The sequence below is a fragment of the Eubalaena glacialis genome, chromosome 16 (assembly GCF_028564815.1).
Source record: "Eubalaena glacialis isolate mEubGla1 chromosome 16, mEubGla1.1.hap2.+ XY, whole genome shotgun sequence".
Taxonomy (NCBI): domain Eukaryota; kingdom Metazoa; phylum Chordata; class Mammalia; order Artiodactyla; family Balaenidae; genus Eubalaena; species Eubalaena glacialis.
The window spans coordinates 66,807,360-66,831,136 of NC_083731.1; the positions used below are offsets into that span (position 1 = coordinate 66,807,360).

The following is a 23,777-nucleotide window of genomic DNA, read 5'->3' on the forward strand; positions in this document are numbered from 1 at the left end:
AAGTGGGTGGTCTATAAAGTGAGCACCAGATTGGGCAATAAATTTGTTTAAGTTTCCCTTGATGACTATTCAGGGTACTTTGTTAAACAGAGAAGAAAACTTAGTCTTTAACTAACCATCTAACATCCTGGTACTGAATTCCCAGTTCCACTCTTCGGTTACAAGTCCAGAAACGTTAACTGACTATGTCTGGCTAGCCCATTGGTTGATCTTTAAAACTGATAACACTACACATTTATGTGCAAAGAGAGAAGGAGACCGAAAGAATATATGTAAATGTTAACCATAGTTATATCTGGGTAGTGACACTCTGAATGATGTGTTTCCTTTTATATGCTTCTTTTAGGTTTCCAAGTTTTTTTGCATTGAGCATATACTCTTTTGTATGAAGAAAAATAAAACAAAAATCAAAACGACAAACCTAGACCCAGAAAAACTGCAGCTCCCACCTACGCTTCTTGGCCTCTCTGTTTTTTCTCTTACTCAGATAAAGAGGATTCTTCTCCCTCTGAGTCATTCTTCTCCTTCCTCTTTGTTTCCATGTTGTATTCTTTCACCACCCCCTACACTTCTCCCTGTTTTCTCTTCACAGCCTTCATTTCTGATGAGAAGGAAATGGGCTGCTCTTCCTAATCCTGTTTCCTCTCCTAACCAGCTGCACGGAGAAAGCCCCGGAGCACGATTCCCTCGCAACCGCAGCCCAACTGGAGATGATGGATAATTACATCAGTCTGGCTGGGAGCGTGACACCTGCTACACACAGGCGGCCATGTGTGCGTCCGGGTTCAGGGTTTCAGCGTGGATGAGGCTGCTTCTTTGCATGGTTAGACTATAAAGAAATGGAGTCAAGGCCAGAACACAAGGATTCATTTTAGTGTCCGTGGCTGGAGGGAGACACGACAACGGCCAAACAGTATGTGTCTGCGGCCAAAGCCCATTTTGAGTTGCTGCATTCAAGAAAAGATCCATTTCACTATAAAGCTGGTACTCTTGGCCTGGAGGCAATTTCTAAAAGAGGTGGTGGAGGGGAGGGTCATTCAAAGGTCATCCACCAACTATGGCTGACAGTGTGCGGGAAAAGCCAAGTTCCTTTATCCTGGGAATGGCTGCAAATCTCCCAAGGGTCCATATTTCCTACTGCAGACACTGGGGAAAGCAGCAAAAGGTAGAAGCCAAGCGATTTTAATGGTCTGCAGGGCAATGTCATTATTTCTACCCCTGGCTCCCACATGCGTTCATCTGCTAGCCTCATTGCTTTCAGAAGCGATGACTACTAATGAGGATGCATTTGATGATCAAATTAATTACGGGCAGAGCAGGAGCTCTAATGGTGAGCTGAAGCCTCCCAGAATTAAACTTTATTAGGGCTTCTCTTTCTCGTCCCAGAAGTGAAGAGATTTCTTTTCACAGTTCAAATTTAATAAATAAAAGCCACGTGTGTGTTACTTTCTTCTTGCTAGCTCTTACTCTGCTAATGTAAAAACCACATTAAGGGCTGTGACATAGTCAGAAAAGAGGCAATGGGTTTTTTGCCAAAAATATTTCTCGCAAGCAAGGAGCGCCGGAAGGGCAGAGCTTCCCCATGTCCTGCTCCCCTGGTCACCGTGGCCCTGAAGTCCCACTTCTCTACCTGGTCCACCGTGGGGAGTTACGGGGTGACAGAGAGAATGCAGGGGCCGTGGTCAGGCAGGCCTGGGCTGGAAATCTGACTCTGCCGCGTCCTTGCTGGACCCCGGGCACGTCACTCGTCATCTCCGGGTCTCAAGTTCTACCTGAGAAGCCGGGATAAGCGCGTACTCCTGAGATGTGAGCGCGGAGTGGAGTAATGAAGGAGTTTCTGAGAGTAAACTGGGGCGAGCAGGTCCTCCGGCTGTAAGGGGCAGAGGAGCAACAGCGCTGGCCACCCCAGGATCAGGAACCTCGGCTCTGGATTTGTCCAGACTTACTCTGCAAGTCCTGAGTCTTCTCTTAAACCTCTATGTGTCTTCATGTTGGCCCCAGGAAAGTGGCGATTGCAGTTTGCATTTGCAGAACAGCTTTTCCAAATGCGTTCACATACATCACCTCATTTTACGGCCACAAACACTGACCGAGGCTGGCAGGGTCCATTCTCCAGATGCAGAACCTGAGGTTCAGATAGGCTGATTTGTACAAAGTTGTGCAGAAGACGGCCAAGCTGGAAACCCTCTCCCTCCTATTGCTCTGATGTTTTCATTTTCTTGGGCAGAAGCTCGGTGCCGCTCATGTCCATGAAGGCAGAGTATCTCCTTCCTTATCTGAAGGTCTCTGTCCAGTGAAAACGGCAAGATGCCCATGGTCCTCCCTTGCTTGAAACTGCTAAAAACTCAGGGCGGTTTCCCCTCCATGAGCTTCACTTTTAGTCCTTTGTATCTTGTCCAGAGTCAAATGGGAATGTGCCTTAGTAACTCCTAAGCCCCTAAGCAGATGTCAGGTGTGATCATTTCAAACGGGTTGGGCTTTGCAATGTGAAGCCCTGAGCCAAGAACCGGAGCACTGGTTACTATTTCTCGCTCCAAATGTCCCCAACCATCCCTTCAAGAGTCTCACACTGCAGTGGGTACAGACATTCTGAGAAGTGCCAGGGAGTGTGATCTGCAAATGTTAGAAAATGCACATGCTGCCACCAAGACAGCTGACATTTAGCAGCCAAAGGGAAGAGGCACTGAATTATAAATGAGGATTATCATCACCATCACGCAGGCTGCTATTACAATGCATCATCCCAAGGTACTGGTTGAAGAACAGGTAGAAAATGAAATGACAAACTCTGGGGTAGTTAAGGAAGGACAACCACGGTAGACCCCAAATTAAGCAGCGTTGTGAACCTTGATATCCTGCCCTGGAACCTATGTAAAGCCACATCTGAGAGACGTACATGTTTTTATGATTGTTCTGATTCTAGCAAAATATCAAAGACTTTTAACATGAATGTGGGAAATGCCTTGTGAGTTGTTTTCTATTCAGAAAGAAAGAAACTTCATCTGGGTAAGTTGAAATAGAATAAAATAAACATGGATTATGTCTCTGCAGCCATAGCTCGTAAAAATTCCAGATATGTGTGTGAATATGTCTTTGTGCATACATATATTTTTTGAACTTTTTTTTTTAATAAATTTATTTATTTATTTATTTTTGGCTGAGTTGGGTCTTCGCTGCTGCACGCAGGCTTTCTCTAGTTGCGGAGAGCGGGGGCTACTCTTCATTGCGGTGCACGGGCTTCTCATTGAGATGGCTTCTCTTGCTGTGGAGCACGGGCTCTAGGCGTGCGGGCTTCAGTAGTTGTGGCACGTGGGCTCAGTAGTTGTGGCTCACGGGCTCTAGAGCACAGGCACTAGTTGTGGCGCACGGGCTTAGTTGCTCCGCGGCATGCGGGATCTTCCCAGACCAGGGCTCAAACCCGTGTCCCCTGCATTGGCAGGTGGGTTCTTAACCACTGCGCCACCAGGGAAGCGCTTTTGAACTTTTTAACACTAAAGGTTTTACTACTTGCACATGAAAGTCTAAAAGAGAGACCCTTTCTCTGCACTGTAATAAGGCAATTTTCTTGCCCTGTCCAGTGATACTGAATTATTTTCTGCACTGATGTATAATATTTTCATACAGTAAAGATGTTAAGGTTGTTACATACGTTTTCCTCATGAGTAAACAACCAGATCGTCATGCATGTGCTACTTCTCAACTGAGCAATTTCGAGGTTCATGAACCCTACTTAGGAGGAAGATCCTCCTAATATACTGCAACTTAAATTCCAAACTAATCACTCTTTTGTTTTCCACATCCTGCATCGAGTTCACTGATCTAAATATTTCACAAAAGCTCTTAAAAGTTATCACTATAAAAACACTGAATTCTTTCTTTTAGAGAAATTTCTCCTCTTCTATGTTTATGTTTGTATTGCTATGTTTTTAGCTCTAGAGGAAGAGCTGTCTTCTCACTGCCTCTTCCATGTCTCCTCCCATCCTTCTCTTCCCTCCATCTCCAACAGCTTCTAATCTTCTGTACCGTTTGCAGATCCATTGAAGCCTAGGCTTGCCTCCCTCCATACTAGCTGTTCCCTACTTCTCTGCCTCCTCCTCTCTTCAAGGGCAAAACCCAATACAGACTGGAGAAAAAGTCACCCAGTTAAGCACTATTTGTATTTTCATTCATGAGGATAAGTCCCTGTGTCATATTTTTATTTATTTATTTATTTAATTTATTTTTGGCTGCGTTGGGTCTTCATGGCTGCGCACGAGTTTTCTCTAGTTGCGGTGAGTGGGGGCTACTCTTCGTTGCGATGCACGGGCTTCTCATTGCAGTGGCTTCTCTTGTTGCGGAGCACAGGCTCTAGGTGTGTGGGCTTCAGGAGCTGTGGCACGTGGGCTCAGTAGTTGTGGCTCATGGGCTCTAGAGCGCAGGCTCACTAGTTGTGGCGCACGGGCTTAGTTGCTCCGCGGCACGTGGGATCTTCCCGGACCAGGGCTCAAACCCGTGTCCCCTGCATTGGCAGGTGGATTCTTAACCACTGCGCCACCAGGGAAGCCCCCTTGTGTCATGCTTTTAAAGAACCCACTTAAAAATCCAACTTCTCTCTTGTTATTACATACTGCAGCCTCTTCCTGTCACTTTTTCAGACTATTTGTCTTCCTTTTCTCCTCCCTTAAACCCCTCTAATTTGCGGATCTGCCTCCTCAGTCTGAAGCGTCTATAATCCAAAATATGCTGCCTTAAGTTCCTATGTTCCTGCCTCTTAGACATTCAGAAAATGTGCTCACTGTTCTTCCCTTCCCTTGTTTCTGGCAAGCCAGAGTAACATGTAATATTCTTCCCCCACCCGCTCCCCGGGCACCATGCTAACCAAGGATTCATTCAACAACTGGATTAAGCTAAAAGCCCCTGAAACAGATTCTTGTTCAAAATGTCAGACTTGGTCCATGTGTGTTTGCTTTTGCTTTCTCCTTCCTCCACAGGCAATTAAAATGTCTGTCAGTGAATAAACTTAAAAGAGCAGAGCAAATGGGAAGGGAATTCCATGGAGTTCTTAGTGTAGGACAGACTCTGGCCTTTGTGGAATTCCCAAATCTCCTCAAAATGAAGCCTGCCAGTCAGTGAGCCACCGGGCAGGAGAAGGACTCAGCTGTGGAGGTGACCTGGACGCAGCCATCAGTAAGCCACACGGAGTCCTAGAAAAGTGACCCCAGCCCTTCATCCCCGATACAAACAGGCTACCACGCATTACCTCACGTGAGAAGAAACCTGGAGCATGAAAGAGACGGACAGACACACAGAAACCAAACAACCAGTCCTGAAATAAATAGAAATGATTCAGGAACAATAAGAATTTAAAAATTCTAATTAGTATTCTCAAAAAGATTTGAGAAGATACTGCAACCAAAAAATAAGACTGTGTGAAAAGATAGTTAACAAAGAACAGAAATAACATTTGCAAATAAAATAACATGATTATCAAATAGAAACTTCAGTGGGAAGGATAAAAGATAAAGCTTAAACAGATACTATGAGAAAGAGGACAATGGGCACAGAGCATCAGCCTCGTAGGTCTCTTATATGACTGCTGGGCATTTCAGAAAGAAAATGAAAACAGAAATGACAAGTGAACAGTTATCAAGAGAACAGAGACCCCGTTGCATTTACCCGTGTTATCTGTCTGCAGCACCTCACCCAAGTTCTTTGTAGCGCTACCTGTGAAGGCCACCGGGAGCAGTGGGCTGCTGCCCTTTCCAGGATTTTCAAAATGTTTAAGGGACATGCTTCTTTTCAGAAATTAAAAAGAAATTATCTAAAGTTGTCTTGGGTAAGTTCATTTTACCTGTCTTCCCCTAAAGTTTTCTGATGATCAAAACCACCACCACCCCCAGCAGAGCCACCACGCCCAGCAGAGGCAGCATCGCCACCACAGTCACCATCCCCAGCACAGCCATCATCATCGCAGTCCTTGATATGACTCCTGCTGCCATAATAATGATCCTGGGGCTTCCCTGGTGGCGCAGTGGTTGAGAATCCGCCTGTCAATGCAGGGTTCGAGCCCTGGTCTGGGAAGATCCCACATGCCGCGGAGCAACTAGGCCCGTGAGCCACAACTACTGAGCCTGCGCGTCTGAAGCCTGTGCACCGCAACAAGAGAGGCCGCGATAGTGAGAGGCCCGCGCACCGCGATGAAGAGTGGCCCCCGCTCGCCGCAACTAGAGAAAGCCCTCGCACAGAAACGAAGACCCAACACAGCCAAAAATAAACAAGTAAATAAATAAAATTATTAAAAAAATAATAGTAATAATGATCCTGACTTTGACATGTACACGTGAGACTTCATTACATATGAAATCAGGAGGGGAATCGAACACAAACTTTTCACTATCTCTAAAAATGTACTTACTAAGCAACCGAATCGTTCAAAGAAGATTTCACAAGAGATGCTTAACTTCCCTTAAGTGGTCAGACGCACTCACTGATGTTCTCGTTTCAACACACTTTCATTTATTTCTTAATATACATCCCAAAGACCAATCCTTGACCAACTTTTGGCAAAACTAGCTGGGGTTACTCTTGTATTTTAAGAGAGTAACATTATTGTATTTCTCTGTCCTCTTCTATAAAATTAGTCTAGATTAGCTTCTGTAATACATATACAGAGAATCCCACATCTACTCCTCTTTGAGCATAAGGGAAAAAAAACAATTACTTAATTTCTAAAATGGTGTTGATCGTAATAGTCCTCTTTCCCTCAATTTCTTTCCCTGGTCTCCCTTGCTGAAAATTGTCAAGACAGCTGACTAGCCCTGGTCTTTAATAATGGCAAGCCAAGAGTGTTAGAGAGTTCTACGTGGGCTAATGGTTTACTGGCCTAAGACAGCTGGTCTGCAGATGACATTTGCTAACAGTGTTAAAGAGCATCAGCTGGAAGCATGTATGAGGGACCCTTCTGCCATAATCATCATTAGTCACTCGCAGTTTTATGACCCGCAGCTTAAAATGGTATCCTCTTACCATCTAAATATTTACCAGTCCTATCAATATGATTTACACATGGCTTCAAAAAGAATTCTGGGGCTTCCCTGGTGGCGCAATGGTTGAGAATCTGCCTGCTAATGCAGGGGACACGGGTTCGAGCCCTGGTCTGGGAAGATCCCACATGCCGTGGAGCAACGAGGCCCGTGAGCCACAACTACTGAGCCTGCGCGTCTGGAGCCTGTGCTCCGCAACAAGAGAGGCCGCGATAGTGAGAGGCCCGCGCACCGCGATGAGGAGTGGCCCCTGCTTGCCGCAGCTAGAGGAAGCCCTCGCACAGAAATGAAGACCCAACACAGCCAAATAAATAAATAAATAAATAATAATTAAAGGTGCTAATTTTTAAAAAAAAGAAACGAATTCTGATTTTTAAGTTGGTTATTTAGAAATATGACATACTGACTTGTCCTCGTGAATAAAAATACAGATTCTGTTTAAATTCAGGTATGGTTAAAACCATAACGAGATACTAATATACATGTATTATAGTGGCTAAAAAAGACAGTAAAACAGAACTGGCCATTCCAAGTGCTGGCTGATAAGGACACAGAACAATTGGAATTCTCACGTAAACCCTCGGGAAAGCACAATGGGACAGACACTTTGGAAAACAGTTTAGCAGTTTCTTAAAATGTCAGACACACTTACCATATGACCCAGCAATCCTACTCCTAGGAATTTACCCAAGTGAGATGAAAAATTATGTCCAAACAAAGAGCCTGTAAGTGAATGTTTAGAGCAGATTTATTCATATTGGCCTCAAACAGGAAACCACCCAAATGTCCATTAACTGGTGACTAGATAAACAAAGCACGGCCCTTCCTCACCATGGAATGCCATTCAGCATAAAAAGAACGAACAACAGACACATACAGCAACACAGATGAATCCCAAATTCGTTATGCTGAGTGACAGAAGCCAGACTCAAGAGGTTGTATACAGTACGATTCCACTCATATGACTTTCCTGAAAAGGCAGAACCATGAAGGTAGAAAACAAATCAGTGGTTGCTGGGAGTGGGGTGGACTAAAAAGGGGCATAAGGGAATTTTGGGGGGCGGTGATGGAATTATTTCATATATTGATTGTGGTAGCGATGGTTACATGAGTGTATGAATTAGTCAAAACTCATAGAACCCTCAAAAGAGTATTTTTACTGTGTGTAAATTTTACCTCGATCGACCTAAGAAAATAATTCAGTGTGGTAACCTGAAGGTAAATAAGAATTTCAAATATGGGTATGCTTTTCTTGGATACCTAAAGATATAAACGAAAGCCCATGACCTTACTCTCCCTGTGGCAGAGACAGGTTAACTTTGTTGCCAGCTTCACATCAGGTTAAGGCTACCATGTTACCATGGATACAAGCTATTATTTCCTTTTGTGTGAAACCTCTAATATTAAATTGTGACTCACATGCAAGGCAAGGGGAGACTAAGAAACAACCAGACAAAGTCACCCGAGGCTTTTTCATTTTTCAGAACCCTGCCCTTAATGTTTCCTCCATGAACTCATGAGAAACCATGTGAAGTCAGTGAACATATCCTTCAGGGATGAAAAGAAGAAAGGTTAGAAACTTTTTGGCTAAACTTGAAGGCAATTCTAAAAATTTTATGCTAGTCTTAAGGCTGTTAAGACTGTTTATATTCTTCTGTTTGTTGCAGAAATAATTTCCCCTATATGGATTGCTAAAACAATGACATATGAGAGACCAGCCCTCTCCTCTATCTGTTGACTTGCCTGGGAGACGATGCTTTTCTGATTTATAAAGTGGACAGGGGGCAGATTGAGGGTGGGTTTTAAAGTCAGGAGAATTCTTTGCAGTGGGGCTCAAACTGGCAAGTTGTGGGGATTCACTCAAAGCAGGTAAGGTAGAAAGGTGACTCTTAAATAAGCACATATATTTAAAAACTATATTAAAGATGTGTTGCCACAGTGATCGCCATGCATCCACCTAACGACTAGTGAAAATGAAGATCATAACTGCTGCCTTTGAGCTAGTGCTTTCTGCGTGCTAAGGAGGTGCTACGTGGACCCCTAGGGCATCACCTCTCCCCACACCCTGCCCTGCTCTTTATGATCCAAGAATCCCAAACAACCCAGAGCTCCCCAGAGGCACCAGGCGAGTTCTTGCCTCTGTGCCTTTGTCCATTCGTTCCTCCATTCAACAAATATATTTTGACTATCTACTCGTGTTTGCTGTTGATTGAATTGTGTCCCCCCAAATTTATATGGTGATGTTCTAAAGCCTGTACTTCAGAATGCAAGCTTATTTGGAAACAGGGTCACGGCAGATGTCATTAGTTAAGATGAGGTCATACTTGAATAGTGTGGGCCCCTCAATCCTATACAAATTGTGACCTTATAAAAAGGGGAAATTGGGACACAGGCACACACTCGGGGAGAAGGCCACCTGAAGATGAAGGCAGAAAGCAGGGTGATGCGTCTACAAGCCAAGCAAGGACAAAGCTCGCCAGCAAACCTGAGGAAGAAAGGGGAGAGTCTGGAGCAGACTCTCCCTCTACGCCCACAGAGGGACCAACCCTACCAGCACCCTGCTCTTGCACTTCTAGGTCCAGAACTGTGAGACAATAACTTTCTGTGGTTTAAACCAAACCAGAACAAACCAAAACAAACCCCCAAACAAGATTCCCCCCAAAACAAAACAAACACAGTAAAGTACATTTCCTATGGACAAGGAGATTCTGCAAATGTGTGAGAAGCCGCGAGAACGGAACTGCTCCTTTAAGGGGCCGGAGCTCAGAGGGGATGCACAGCGGGGGCTCTAGTGTGGACCGGGGCGGGGCGCTGACACCCCTGCATGCTTCCTTCTGATTGGCTAGCTCACCCTCACCTCCTGACTTCTTTCAGATTTGAATCTTCAACCAGCTTAAAGGTTTTTTTTTTTTTTTAACATCTTTATTGGAGTATAATTGCTTTACGACGACGGTGTGTTTCTGCTGTATCACAAAGTGAATCAGCTATATGTATACATATATCCTCACATCCCCTCCCTCTTCCGTCTCCCTCCCACCCTCCCTATCCCACCCCTCTAGGTGGTCACAAAGCACCGAGCTGATCTCCCTGTGCTATGCGGCTGCTTCCCACTAGCTGTCTATTTTACATTTGGTAGTATAAAGACGCAGACGTTGAGAATGGACTTCAGGACACGGGGAGGGGGAAGGTCAGCTGGGACGAAGTGAGAGAGTGGCATGGACTTATATATATACAGCTTAAAGGTTTTAATCAACTTTTCATGCAACCAGAGTCATCCTTCCTGGAGGAAAAGAGGGCCCAAGGCATGAGGTATGAGAGACCGCCAGACGCTCCTCCTCCTGGCAAGGGCGCCACTCACCCCCAACGTGCGGACAGATGGACAAGCCCCGGGAGCTCCCCGCGGCAGCTGTTAACACCGATTTCCAAGTGCGGGGGCTTGAGCCCCGCCTGTAATGACATTTTCCTGGCTGGTTCTGACCTCTGAATCTCGCTGATTTGTCTAACACACACTGTGAACATCAGCGAGTTAGGACTCAAAGCCAAGACGCCAAAATTGCTTTTAAATGGCAGGAGATGTTGAAGACCGAATTTCTGTGACTTGGTCATTAACTTGTTTATATCCCGATCCACGCTTTTTACATCCCTTCCTCTCAATTATTTTTTCCCTGCTTGGCGGAGGTTTCAGCAGCAGTTACCTCTAATCATTAAGACACTTTCGTAGGCAATTCAGTCTCCTGCTCTTAGAGAGCAGCCAATATTGGTGGGGGAATTTGAAAAAAATATCCTACTCACTATATAATTGCCCATCGTCTTGCTTATATTTTCCTTGTTTATAGAAAACAATCTTTTTTTTTCCAGAAAAGAGTGGTTAGATTTATATATTCAGAAGAGTAATACAAATAACCATGTGTGATGATAATTTAGGCTATATTATTCTAAGATAACTCACACACCTTAAGGGTATCACATATCAATCAATGTTTTCAGATATAAATCCGGCTATGACTCTTTGATTTACCCTCTGCTGCCAGTGCCCAGTTTTTTCCCCACCCCCTCAAGCCCTCATTTCCCCCAGTCCACGTTCCTTCTGCTTCCTCCAAAGCCCACAGCTTCTGTCTCTTTCTTACATGAGCTGGAAAGACCCAGCTTTAACTTGAGTGTGCCAGGATGAAGCCTGTCGATCTTGAACAAAAGCAGAGATGCTGGCCTGTTTCTGAAGTTTGCCTATCGCCCCAAATTCTAGTGCTTCATCCATCCCATCAACAAACATTTCTGAAATACAGAGTGTGTTCAGAGAACCGGTCTACATCCTAAGTATCATCCAAGAGAAATGGAAATGATACAGTTCACGTATTCATCGATCTCAAGAACAAACTCGCCACGCTTTTGTAGAAATCAGTGTGCCTGCTTTTAAGTTGAGAAGTTCTAAGATTACAGAACACTGGTGTCACAACTGGCAAGGCTTTTCTGACCTTTTGCCATGAGGCTAAATTTTATGTACGGAGCTTTCAAAGTCCTAGATTCTCTTCCTTGGCTTCCCACTTCGAGGGTGTAGTGCTTCAACCTATTTCTTTAGCGTGGCTTCTCCCCTGACCCTCCCCTTCCACGGTCATCAGCACTTCCCTGACCTAGCCACTTGCTGCTGTTCTTTTTTCTCCTCCACCTTTCCCAGCAAACAGCCGCCACTGCATACGCACGTCCCTTTCTCTCGAGAACAGAGACACCAGTGCGGGCGCAGGTACCTGTTGCATGCCTTGCATGGTCTGCTGCAGGAACTGCACCTGCTGGTCCTTGGTCAGGTTTTCTTCCGTTCGAAACAGCTGCTCTTTCTCCTGCTTCAGCAGCTCCACTTCGTTCCTGTAGGCGTCCAGCTGCCACCGGAGGCTGTCGTTCTCTTCTTTAAGCGCGTAGGCCTGGGCGGCCAGGGCTGAGGGGCAAACAGAATGAGTTCAAGTGAGTGACCTTCTGGCTTAGATGGACAGCCTTCAGTGCGAAAGGGATTCTAAACCGGATTCTTAACGTTTGTACCAAACCCAAATGAGCTACCCTGGGGTGCTTTATTCTGCAGCTGGTGAGCATTGCTTCTTTGGGAATTTTTCGCTATTCTATTTGTCCTGTCTTATGTATGATTGTGGGCACAGGATTGACTCCTTCTAGATTCTTGTCTCCTGACCTCTTCCCTGATCCTAAGCTCCCTCTCAGAAACTGATCCGTGTTGCTAGGTGTTGACAGTGCTCAGAATTCCAGGCAATCGTCGTATGTGCCTTGTGGCTGTCCTTTCCCTTCCGGCCAGACGGCTTAGCTCCTTGAAGGGCCACTTTCTTTCAAATTATCAGCGGCCCCCCCGTGGAGGCACGCAGCCGCAGCCGCCCAGGGGAGCTGGGGATTGACCCACACACACACTGTTCCTTCCTGCTCTACTGCCGGGTCAGACTGACTGCATGAGTCAGTTAGTTAGTTAGTTCCCTCTGACTCCTATCAGAATGCTGACCTGGTTCCATCTGTTTCACCAACAGATTCCTACCCTAATACTCCTTCCTGAAACCTGAAATTCTCTATGTGCAGATTCAGAGCTCACTCACATCTCCACCTGACTGAGAAACCGAGACACTTAATTCAGGTTCTGACGCATCTCAAGGCTCCAAAAACAACTGAAATGGAATAAAACAGAGTGAATAGTTCAAAACAAAATTGAGGATGGCGACTCCCTTCCTTAGCTTCCAGCTTACTGCTTGGTGGTCTCCGCAATAATCACAATAGCTTTCTAAGCACTCTCTACATAATAGACGCTGGACCGTGAACTAACTCACTTCATCCCCCCAACAAGCCTCTGATGTGGGTGCTGCTCTTAGCCAGCCCCTCTTTACAGATGAGAAAAATGAGGCTCCGGGAAGTTAGAGAACTTGTCTGATGCCACAAAGAGAGTAGCATCAACAGCCTTCAAACCCAGATTGGGCTCCAGAGTCCCTGCTCCCTGTCACTGGGGTATCCTGCCAGCCAGGTGAGTTTAATTCTTACCAGACTGTTTGAAAAGAACTCCAAATGCTCCCCCTCTACTTTCTCACCAGTTTCCCATACTTCCTTCCCCCCTCCTTCAGAAAATCCATTCTCTACTTTTGTAAGCAAGAGAAAAGTGAAGATATTTTAAAAGCTTGTTATCAGAAGCTTCTTTAAAGAAGTAACTTCCGGTTGGTAAGGGCATGGCATGGAGTCTCTGTCCAGCAGGTTCTCGGTCCAGCATCATTTCCGCACCCCACACCATGCCCAATCCCGATCCCAGAGCCAAATCGAGGTCAGCCTCTCAGATGTTCCACCCACACATTACCGTGCAATGGTGACAGATCTGTACGGAGGTGCTCTGAAACCCCAGTGAGTTCTCTCCTTAAATATCAACCATCAAATTACGTTAATAGTGGTTTTATAGTTCAGTGTTTTATGGTATTCTACCTTGCAAAATGATTATGTATAGTACACACTGAAATACTAATCAAATAGAACATGCAATTAACCAGAAAATTCCCTACCTCAAACCATCAGGGATCAATTAGTCGACAAGCAGTTACTGCATATGTACTCCATGCCCGAGCCTGTCTGGGCATCTTGGATCACAAGACAAGGAGACAGAGTATGTCTCTTCTCTCAAGGAGCTTGAAATATAATAGAAACCAACACGTTTGCAAGGAACACACTCAAAGCAAGAGAGAAGAGCCTGATGCCTGGCATATAGTAGGCACTCAATAAACGTTGGTTGGATAAATAAACGAGTGACTAATTTACTGTCAAGGTTTATGGCAAGAGAATCCATCCTACAGGAATTCAGAGAAGAGAAAGGAAAAGGCAGACTGGATTAATAAAAGAGGGCTTTGAAGGGTGAAAGCCCAAGAACCGGGGAAGGGCACCTCACTCAGCAGCAAGAGCAGAAGCAAAGCCCAGAGATGAGAACTGAAGATGGAATATCTGGGGCAGGAAGCAGAGAAGCTTGACCAAAAGGCAAGAGTCTGTCTGGAAGCAGTGAGAGAAAGGTGAGCCATGCCGGGTGATGAGAGAGGCTGGAGGTTCAGAAGTCAGGCTGGAGAGGTGGGATCAAATGGGGAGGCCAACTGAGAACCACTGAAGGTGCCCAGGCGGCAGAAGGACGTGATGAAATCGGTGATTTAGGAAGATTGGTTTGGCAATGGTGCATGGAATGAACTGAAGGCTGAAGAGGATGAATAAAGGAAATTTTATTTGGTGTATATGTGTGTGCAAAACCCAGGAACTGCCAATTTTACAGTTTTCAGGGACTGACATAAAAGCGGAAACGACCCAGGGTATACCCAGGAGTATGAGCTAGTGCTTTTTCAACACTGCGCAGCCCAACTTCAGATCTTGTCCACACCCTGAGGTACCAACTCCTGACAACTCAGTTTACCAACCCCTAAGGAAATGGTTATGAGGCATCATTTAAGAGAGGGATGTTGTAATAGGGCAAAATTACAGAAAATGCAAACGATTGAAAAAGTGTTGGCGCTACAGAAGCCCATTACTACATTTCGTAGCATTCAAAGACACTTAAGTCATTTCCTTAGGAAGTTCTATCTGGCCCTTTCTCAATTCAGAGTGGCATTTTTATTATCATAACTGATAGCAGGTGTTTGTGAAGAAATCGATTAGTATGCAGGCATGGAAATCACATTTTCCAAACGAATTGCATAGTCTGCAAGATATGCTGAAATCTGTGTAGCAAAATGCAAGCAGCTATAAAGCATGTGCCAGCAACATTATTTCAATAAATTGTCTGAACACAAATACATACAGGGAAGTGCACCATCCATTATTTTAGGGCTTCTCTTATAAGCCTGTGGAATGGCACTGCTGACATTTCTTATTCTTGGCTTAAGCCAAGTGACCGCTGTTCCTACCAAGTAGGATGCAGTGTCATTTGCACTTCTGGAATACGAATGTGATATCATCATATAAAAAAAGATTAAAAAAACCCAGCAGCTGTAACTCCATCCCCTCCCATCCCCCCCCCCCCCAAATCAATACCGTAGCCAATCCCATCAATGTTTTTATAATTGGGGCATATAACTGATTTTCATTCCTTATTAAATAATTTCAAGCTTGATATTTGCAAAGAAAATGTTGGTTACTCATGTGGCAGCAAAGTGGTTTTCTTCTAAAGGGTGAGAAATTATATATTGACTCCACTTAACTTCTGGTCACCTGTTTGTAAACATTATTCAGCATCATGCTGCACGGATCCCTCCCTCAGATGAAGCTTCCTGGAAGAAGCTAGATTATGTTTCTTGGACCAGAGCTCTAAAGAAAACAAAATCCTAATAATTTCTAACTTAACATCATTTCTCAGTGTATTCAAAATTCAGAAACTTGAAAGGACCACCCTTTCATTTCTCTCTTTCTCTCTTTTTCTCTTTCATTCTTTCTAGGACACTGTATTAAAGTAAACAGTTTTGAACAATGTATAATCAAGCTTCTGTGAAAAAACTAACCCCTAAGAGACGGCACAACCAATCCGCTATTCAAATAAGCAGAAGGATTAAAAATAAACAACAGTATGCATCTTTTTATAGGAATCCCTGCAGACTGCACTGTGTTCCAATAAATAAAATATTTAGCTAACATGTGGATTACCAATTTTCAATACAATTTAAAAAAAAGAATACAGTGAGATACTTTAAATGTAAACTATTCTGAACATAACTGAATTTTCCTTTGGTGATTTTAAAGGCACTGCTGAATCCAGGGATGCCTCTGGATTATCATTCATTCATTCACCAATCAGCTATTTATAGTGAAGCCATGTGAGGAGAGCTGTGGCCTCCACGAGGGGAAGGCCAGCGTAGGCATCAGTTTATACTTGCACAGGACCTTAGAAAAATTCTGTTACAGGGATTTTCTGATTGGATCAAAACCGAAATAACGACGTTGGAAAAACTCTGCTAAACAAGATTAAATTCCATTTCAAAACTTAGCACTAGACTACTAAAATTACCAAAGTGTATATAAGTTGATCCAAAGATTAAATTGCACTGCTGAAGAAGAGGCTTAAAGGCATTACAGCACCTTGCTGCACCCTTAACTAGGTCCTATATAAACCATTAGTCTTTGTATTAATTATGGTCAGGGTGACCTCCTCTGTCTCCTCCATTACTTACTGTGTTTCTATGGGAACAGATAATGGCATGCTTACCTTCTTTAAGTAAATACTCTGGTGAAAGCCTTGAAATCTCTCTCTTACCAGCCTGAGCCAGCCTCAGAAAAATAATTAGCCCTATATGAAAATATGTAAGTTATTTTGGGTTATGTCCCTGTAAGCTGACAGTATGCTAATATCTCTTTCATGCTCAGGCAAGATGCAACTAAATAATCAAACACTTTAACGTATTGTTTCTAACAATATGTGGATTTCTCGAAAACTGTCTTGGTGTCGTTGGGGGACTCTGTGTTTAACGTCCCCCCCTCCACTTTGCCAGATGTCCTCCTGAAATGCTGGGAGGACGCTGCCCAGCTGTGCATTTCCTCCCCACGCGCAAAGAATGTCTTTTTCAAGGTTTTCATCGGCTGCTGCCCAGAAAGGCACTTGTGCTGAAAGGTCCAGAACCCAGGATGACTGGATGGGTCTGAGACCTGGAAGATACAGCCACCAAATCAGCTTGCCTTCCAGCCCCCACGGCCTGGGCGCTTAGGGACCGTCCCCAGGCTCCATCTGCCTTCCTGCATTCTGCTCCTCCTCCTGCAGGGTGCCTGGGGTGGGGGGTCCAGTGGCTCTGCTGCGGCACAGACAGCACACTGTGTCATGCTTTTCTCTGCTTAGTGAAGCTTGTTCCTGAGAGGTGACTGGCCCAGGGGCTGCCATCTGACTGGTCCTCACCGATGCAGCGGGAGGGGGGTGTGAGGTGTGCCTTATGCTCAATCCCCCATCACCTTCCTGCTGCCGGAATGGGCCTGGGTCTCTGAGTCATCACGTGGAGGAAAGGTGCCCACAGACCAAGAATATCTGCTTTGGACTCTACTGTGCCCAAGAAATAAACTTTTTTTCTTTGGTAAAGACACTTGAAGATTTGGAACTTATTTGTAAAACAGCTGACATTACTCTAACCCAGAGTTTCCCAAACATTGGCTTGAATCAGAAATTCCTGGTGGGTGTGTTAAACACGTATTTCTGGGCCCCTTCCCCAGAGCTTCCAATGGGGTATGTCCGGGATGCAGCCTAAGAATCTGCATTCCTCCAACCTCCGAGTGGTGCTGATGCTGCCGGGGCCGAGCCCACACTTGGAGAGCGGCAGCTCAGGCCACGGCCGCTTCTATCCCCCGGCTTCTGAACTGGAGCTACAATTGGCTTGTTTGGACAAATACGTCTGACGGCACCACTGGCTCAGCTTGGCATTCTGGTTCCATTCCTCGACCTTCTGAATGAGCTTCAGCCCCATGCGATGCACCTGTGAAGGCAGTCCTGTCCCAGCCCTGTCCCCATGCCCCAGCCACCTCCTTATGGAAGGAGGGGGAAATCTGGGCACAAGGTACCGTCACTACTGTTTTCCTTCCCCTGTTTTCCCCCAATAACAGTAGCAGTAGCAGCAGGAGTAGCTGTAGTCATAGGAATAGTAACAGTGGTAGTAATAGCTAACGATTTTATGTGCCAGGCAACGTTTGCACAATCTCCTTTCGCCTTCACAAAAACATGATATAGTAAATACAACGATTATTTTTATTTTCCAAGTGATGGGACTGAGTTTGAGAGATGTGGAGGTTTGCACAGCTGGCTGGAGGTGCAGGGTTTATCCTCTACAAGGGGGACTCCAGAATCTACACTCCCCGAGGTGATGGCACCGGGGTGGCCCCTCGCAGGTAAGCGCTGCAGCTCAAGCACGAAGGAAACCAGGGACCCTGCTGTGGGACCTGATCAGCTCCTAACAGAGGCAAACATTCCCTTGCTGGGTCTTTTTGGGGACTGTTCTGCAGGAGAGGGGCTCCACTACGGAGGCAGAGAGGATGAGCCCATTTTAAAACGAACACACATAGATCTTCTGCAGGAGGAGTCTGGTAATGAGCCACACAGAAGTTAAACTCAGGCTTCTGGAGTCTTGAGGCCTGACTTGATCTGCTCAGGGATCCCACCTTCTATGCTGTGTCCCCCTCCTCTGAAATGGCTGCACTGAGACCACCGACCACTGAGCTCCTGGGCCTCAGCTGGTTATTAAGGCTCCATGAATTGACCATAAGTGCGTGGGTTCATTTCTGGGCTTTCTATCCTGTTTAAATCCTATTCCATTGATCTAGATGTCTGTCGCTGTGCCAGTCCATACTGTTTTGATGACTGCGGCTTTGTAGCATAGTCTGAAGTGAGAGAGCCTGATTCCTTCGGCTCTGTTCTTCTTTTGGAGAAAACTCTAATTTGAAAAGATACGTGTACCCAATGTTCACAGCAACACTATTCACAACAGCCAAGACATGGAAGCAACTTAAGTGTCTATCAACAGATGAATGGATAAAGAAGATGTGGCACATATATACAATGGAATATTACTTAGCCATAAACAAGAATGAAATATTGCCATTTGCGGCGACATGGATGGACCGAGAAATTCTCATACTAAGTGAAGTAAGTCAGACAGAGAAAGACAAATATCGTATATCACTTATATGTGGAATCTAAAAAAATGATACAAACGAACTTACTGACAAAACAGAAATAGACTCACAGACATAGAAAACTTACGGTTACCAAAGGGTAAAGGGAGAGGAATAAATTAGGAGTTTAGGATTAAAATATACACACTACTATACATAAAATAGATAACCAACAAGGATCTACTGTATAGCACAGGGAACTATATTCAACATCTTATAATAACCGATAGTGGAAAAGAATCTATAAAAAAGAATGGATTCACTTTGCTGTACACCTGAAACTAACACAACATTGTAAATCAATTATATTTCAATAAAAATTTTTTTAAAAAGGCTCTATGAAGAGAGCCGTGTCCAAGGACTTTGCCTGGTCTCAGGAATCCCAAAGGACCAGTGTTCCAGTGCCTACCCCACCCAACTCCTCTACGTTCTGCTTTTCTAGGTGTCCTGCGCCTTCAGCTGGAGTAAAGGCAGTGAAAACCCTTCTTCCCACAGATTCCCCAGGGTCTGAATAGGCTCAGGAAGGCCCAGGACAAGCATCAGATGACCCTCAGGTGACTAGACAAAGCACAGGGTCCTTGGAATGCTGTCATGTCGGTGTCCCCCCAGCGTCCAGGCACGGAGCTAGAGAGCATCAGAGACGCCTGCTGCACAGTCTCTTGCTACAGACAGCCTCTTGTGGTCCGGACGAACTATAATCAATCTGTTTTCCAGTAGCACCTGTATCGCCACTGAAGCAGCAATCTTCCTCCAACTGCTGGCGGAAATTCCTGCAGCTACAGTTTTGCAGGATTATTATTATTACAACTTAGCATTGACATGACATTTTCTATTTGTAGTGCGTATTATAGTCTGAGCATTAGCTGTGATTAGGGAGAGCTCACCAGAAGCACGATGCAGGGTCTATTTCCATCTTTGTGTGAGGCCAGTGGAATAAGGGTAATTTGGAGAGTGCAGGTAAGCTGGATCTTGTTATTATAATGGCTTAAATGCGAGTCTGCAGGCACAACCGGCAGCAGGTGACTCAGGAAAAGAAAATCCTCTGTCGCCCCGTCCACAGAGCTCCTCCTAAGGAAGCGGTCTGCACCGGTGGCCGTGACCGCGCGGTGCCTCTGGGCCACTGACGCTGCTGACAATTCACCTCATTCACGCCTTACCACTTTTCCATTGACGTTATTATATCTAATCCCTCCCCCAACTCTCCCATTGTCCTTGGAGGAAAGGAAGTGAAGGAAAGAGGCATGTTCGCTTCTTCCAATAGCAGGGTGTCTGCCATTTAAAAGGTTGAAGGATGCTCTGCTGGGTGAGCGATGCCCTGAGAGTCCTTAGGGAAGCACAGCTGCAGTGAGTCCCACAAACCTCGGCTCAGAGCCTGCTCTAGGCAAGCACACCTGCCTGACCTCGGGGGCTCCACGCCCAGCCATGGGGAAAATGATACAGGTATGGACGTGGGGAGGTCGCTTACCTGCTCTCCCCACCACGAGCCGTGGTGGTCAGACCGAGGAAGAGGCTGGGAAAGGAAAGCTGGGGGTGGGTGAGGCTCCTTTCTGAAGAAGGCGGGGCTGGGCTGGGCCTTGAGGTCAGGCTCACACTGTGAAAAGCTGCAAGGAGTGGGAGTGGGGCCGTCCCACCGTGAGGACCACTTTCCCAAAGGACCCTGCCAACTCCAGAAGGAGCCAGTGCCCAGGAGACAGGGCAAGATGGGTGCAGGGAGGAGGGGAGGCTGGGTTGCTGAGGGCCCCATGTCTCGGGTCCCGGCAGCAGACACATCGAGAAGGGCACTTCCCCCCAACTCTCTTTTTTTTTTTTTTTTTTTTTTGCTTAGGCTTCAGTTTTCTTTTTCACTTGCAGTCCCTATTTCGATTTCCAAGATGCAGGTACAGTTTTTTTTAACTCTCTGAAAGCTTTAGAGAGTCCTTTTTAGGGCCATCAAACTTAAGACTAAGATACATCACAGAATGGCATGGGTCTTCAGGAACAGCGCCCCCTCCCTGGCCATGTTCCCCCCTCACAGACAGCACACCTCCCCGGGGGACCGTGCTCCACCCTCGCTAGTGGTTGGTCTCATCCAAAGAGAGTAGCTTTAAATAGCAACCCTTCCCCCGAAGGCATTACTCCTCTCATTTCTCCTCCGGCTGCAACGCTAGGGCCGGGCCGACACCTTTCTCTCCTCCCAACTGGCAGATTTCCTTCCCTTTTAACAAATGGTCACTTCCAATTTTCTTCAAGAAACCTTCCCCTCAAGGAGTGATGTTTTTCTACTCCTTCTAAACCCCTAAACACACACAAACACACACACACTCTCTCTCTCTCTTTCTCTAGCGGCTGCTTTCTACTACATAAAACATTTCCCTCTGAAATGTGCCGTGGAGGTCAGCCCACACCTGAAGCGTGTTCTCAGTCCTAGGCATTGCCCTTTGCAAGGAAGAGCGACATTTCCCACAAAGCTTTTCTTTTAAGACACCAAATACTTGGGCTAACAAAGATGAGTCGAATAGAAAGGCCTTCTCTTCCCTTGTGTTTTGTGCCGCACACAAACTCTATCCAGTCCACGGAGTGGGAACCAAGGCTGCTGGGAAGTGGTGGGCAGTGAATTCCCCTCCCTGCCAGCCTCATCACCAACGCTGAGACTGGTTTATTTAAGCCCACGTGTTTGTGCCTGGCATCAGGGAAAAAGATTCCCATCCTCTCTAGACACATAACCAAGGGAGAATGACACTGGTATGAAAAAGTAACTGGTGTCTCCAGGCCAGCAGTCCTCGAAGTTGGTTCCACACACAGCCTCCATCTGCCCCACCCTGGTATCTCATATGTGAGAATTCCTAGACCCATCCCAGCCCCTCTGAATCTGAGTTTCTGGAAGAGGGGCTGAGGTTGTACATTTCAGCAAGTTTCTGGAGTCTCTAATGCACACCGAAGTTTTGGAACTTCTTCACTAGCCTTTAGAGACCAGATCTCCACTTCTTCATAACTTTTTTCCAGGCTTGTGTTTCTTTCATTATTTTTTGATGCCTGCTTTCTCTCAGCCTTTTCTAACGCCTTCTCTGTTACTGAAAGGACCTACTCTTCTCCAGCTTTTACCATCCAACACAGCCTTCCAGGGTTCTCTGCCATCTGCCTTGCCTTCTCACATTTCATTCACCTATCTCCCTGCTCCTCTCTGAATGCCGGTTACTGCCTCTCCCGTGATGATACTGTGACTGAATGCTTTCATAAATCCTCCAGGCCGTGTCTCCAAAACACATTTTTCTGACCTACTAGATGTGGTTGTGTATTACTTTTCTTTGCAGCCATCTTTCTGGAGAAAGCTCGGCTGCAGCAGGTTTGTGGCCTGCACCCAGGGGAGGCTGAGCTATGCCTCCGTGCTCTGTGGGAACTAATCACCCTAGACCAAGGGCCCTTGGACCAGCCTCTCAGTGGAGGAGAGGAGGCCCTTCCTGCGTGCACGCTCTCCCCAGACCAGTCGCTAGGTCCTCTGAGGCTTTTCTCTTTGGCAAATGCTCAGGCATCCCTGCTTCTCTCTCTCACCACTGATGGATGAGAAAACAGTCCTTGGCTATTCTCCTGGCATCAGAGAAAAGCAGGGACTCTGTCTTTCTGCATCCAGGCTACTTTAATTTTTCCTTTCCTCCCAGCTAGTCTTTTTTCCAATTAACCAAAGGATACTTGGATGCATCTCGCACAGATATTATGAGGGGGGTTCTCCACCCGTGTCACGCATGCCATATTTAAACGAATAAGCTACCTCCCTTTCATTTCTTCTTTCTTTGGTCCTTTATCATTGCCCGTGTCAGTCACTTCCTCTCCACTAATCATTTTTATCTTCTACTTCATTTTAATTTTCTTCTTGTTCTCATATTTTGTTACCTTACCTCTACTTGTTTTTTTTTTTCCTTCTTTCCCACCTATAATTGACAGCCATCAATCTTCATGTCACACGCCAGTGGTTTCCAATCCTTTGTGCATCAGACTCGTCTGAGGAGCATTTTAATAACACAGACGCCTGGGCATTAACCCCCAGGCATTGGTGTTTGTTGTGTAAAGCTTCCCAGGTCTTTCCTGTGTGCAGCCAGGGCTGGGAACTGCTCATTTTACCTTTGTTACTGCTTAGCAGTATCCATTCTCCACATTGTCACAGTACCATTTGCAAAATGCCATGGCAACCCTTAATTGGTTATTTCTTACAACCTCAAGGAAACCCTCTTAGGATGAGCCTTATGTTACTGCTAAGAAAGCTGAGGCTTAGGGAAGGGACATCATTTGCCAAGCCACGCTGGAAACAAAACGAAGATCCCTCAAGGGGCCTCTGACCTCATCTGGTTCAAAGTTATTTCTGCACTCTGTTTGGTGACTCTAAAACCTCTCTTCCAGGGACACCAATTCTCACTCATGTAGGCCACTTTCTCAGAGCTTTTCTAGTGGTTTGACCACCTCTCTTCAAAAGAGCGTCAAGGTGAGCTCGGCGTTCCTCAGTCAGGCCCAGAAAATGGGAAGGAAACTTGGAAGGAAGTCTCTCAAAAACTTATTTTCAGAACTCTTGATTTCTTCTCCACTTGGATGGCTCCAGCTCACATTTGTCAACTGGACACCTCTTCTCATTACTTCTTCCCATCCCCAGAGCCTGAGTGCGACAAAATCCTGCTTCGACAAACTCAGAGTCCTTGGGCAGGGAAAAGTGCATGCATTTTATAAACTGTCTGGATGGCTAAATTATAGCAATTTTTCCCTGGGAGAGAGTTGTTCGGATATTAAAACCCGCTATACATTGAGTACGATCATCTTTCTCACATCCCCATAAAAAAAGCAGTTTTTGCTTTGTTCATTAAAATGATTTGCTTTTGGTTTCTGAAGAGTATACTTTTTCAGGTAGCAATGTCTTATTCTTACTGGCAACTCCTTAGAATCCCTCTGCAAGTGCTGAAGCCCCAGTTCAGCGCTACTAATCAGATGCTAAATGCTTTAAAACAGCTCTACCCCTTTTTCTAACTGAGAAATAGTGCTGTCTGGGCAAGTTTAGGAGGTGACCTTGATTGAATTAAAGAGGTCGGGGATGGAACAGACTTCAAATTCATATTCAATGATTTTAAAGAAATGACTTCCCTCCAATTAAGCAGGAATTAG

The 23,777-nt window shown here is 45.6% G+C and overlaps 1 protein-coding gene across 8 annotated transcripts in view; it reads right to left on the reverse strand.

The window, feature by feature from the left end:
* The window catches only part of ENOX1 (ecto-NOX disulfide-thiol exchanger 1), a 612,162-nt gene that overhangs the window by 88,587 nt on the left and 499,798 nt on the right, over positions 1-23,777 (reverse strand). For all 8 annotated transcript variants that reach the window (XM_061170742.1, XM_061170743.1, XM_061170741.1 and 5 more), the window contains one exon: positions 11,765-11,949. In XM_061170742.1, coding sequence (XP_061026725.1) covers positions 11,765-11,949 — 185 coding nt within the window. The remainder of the gene's footprint in view (positions 1-11,764; positions 11,950-23,777) is intronic.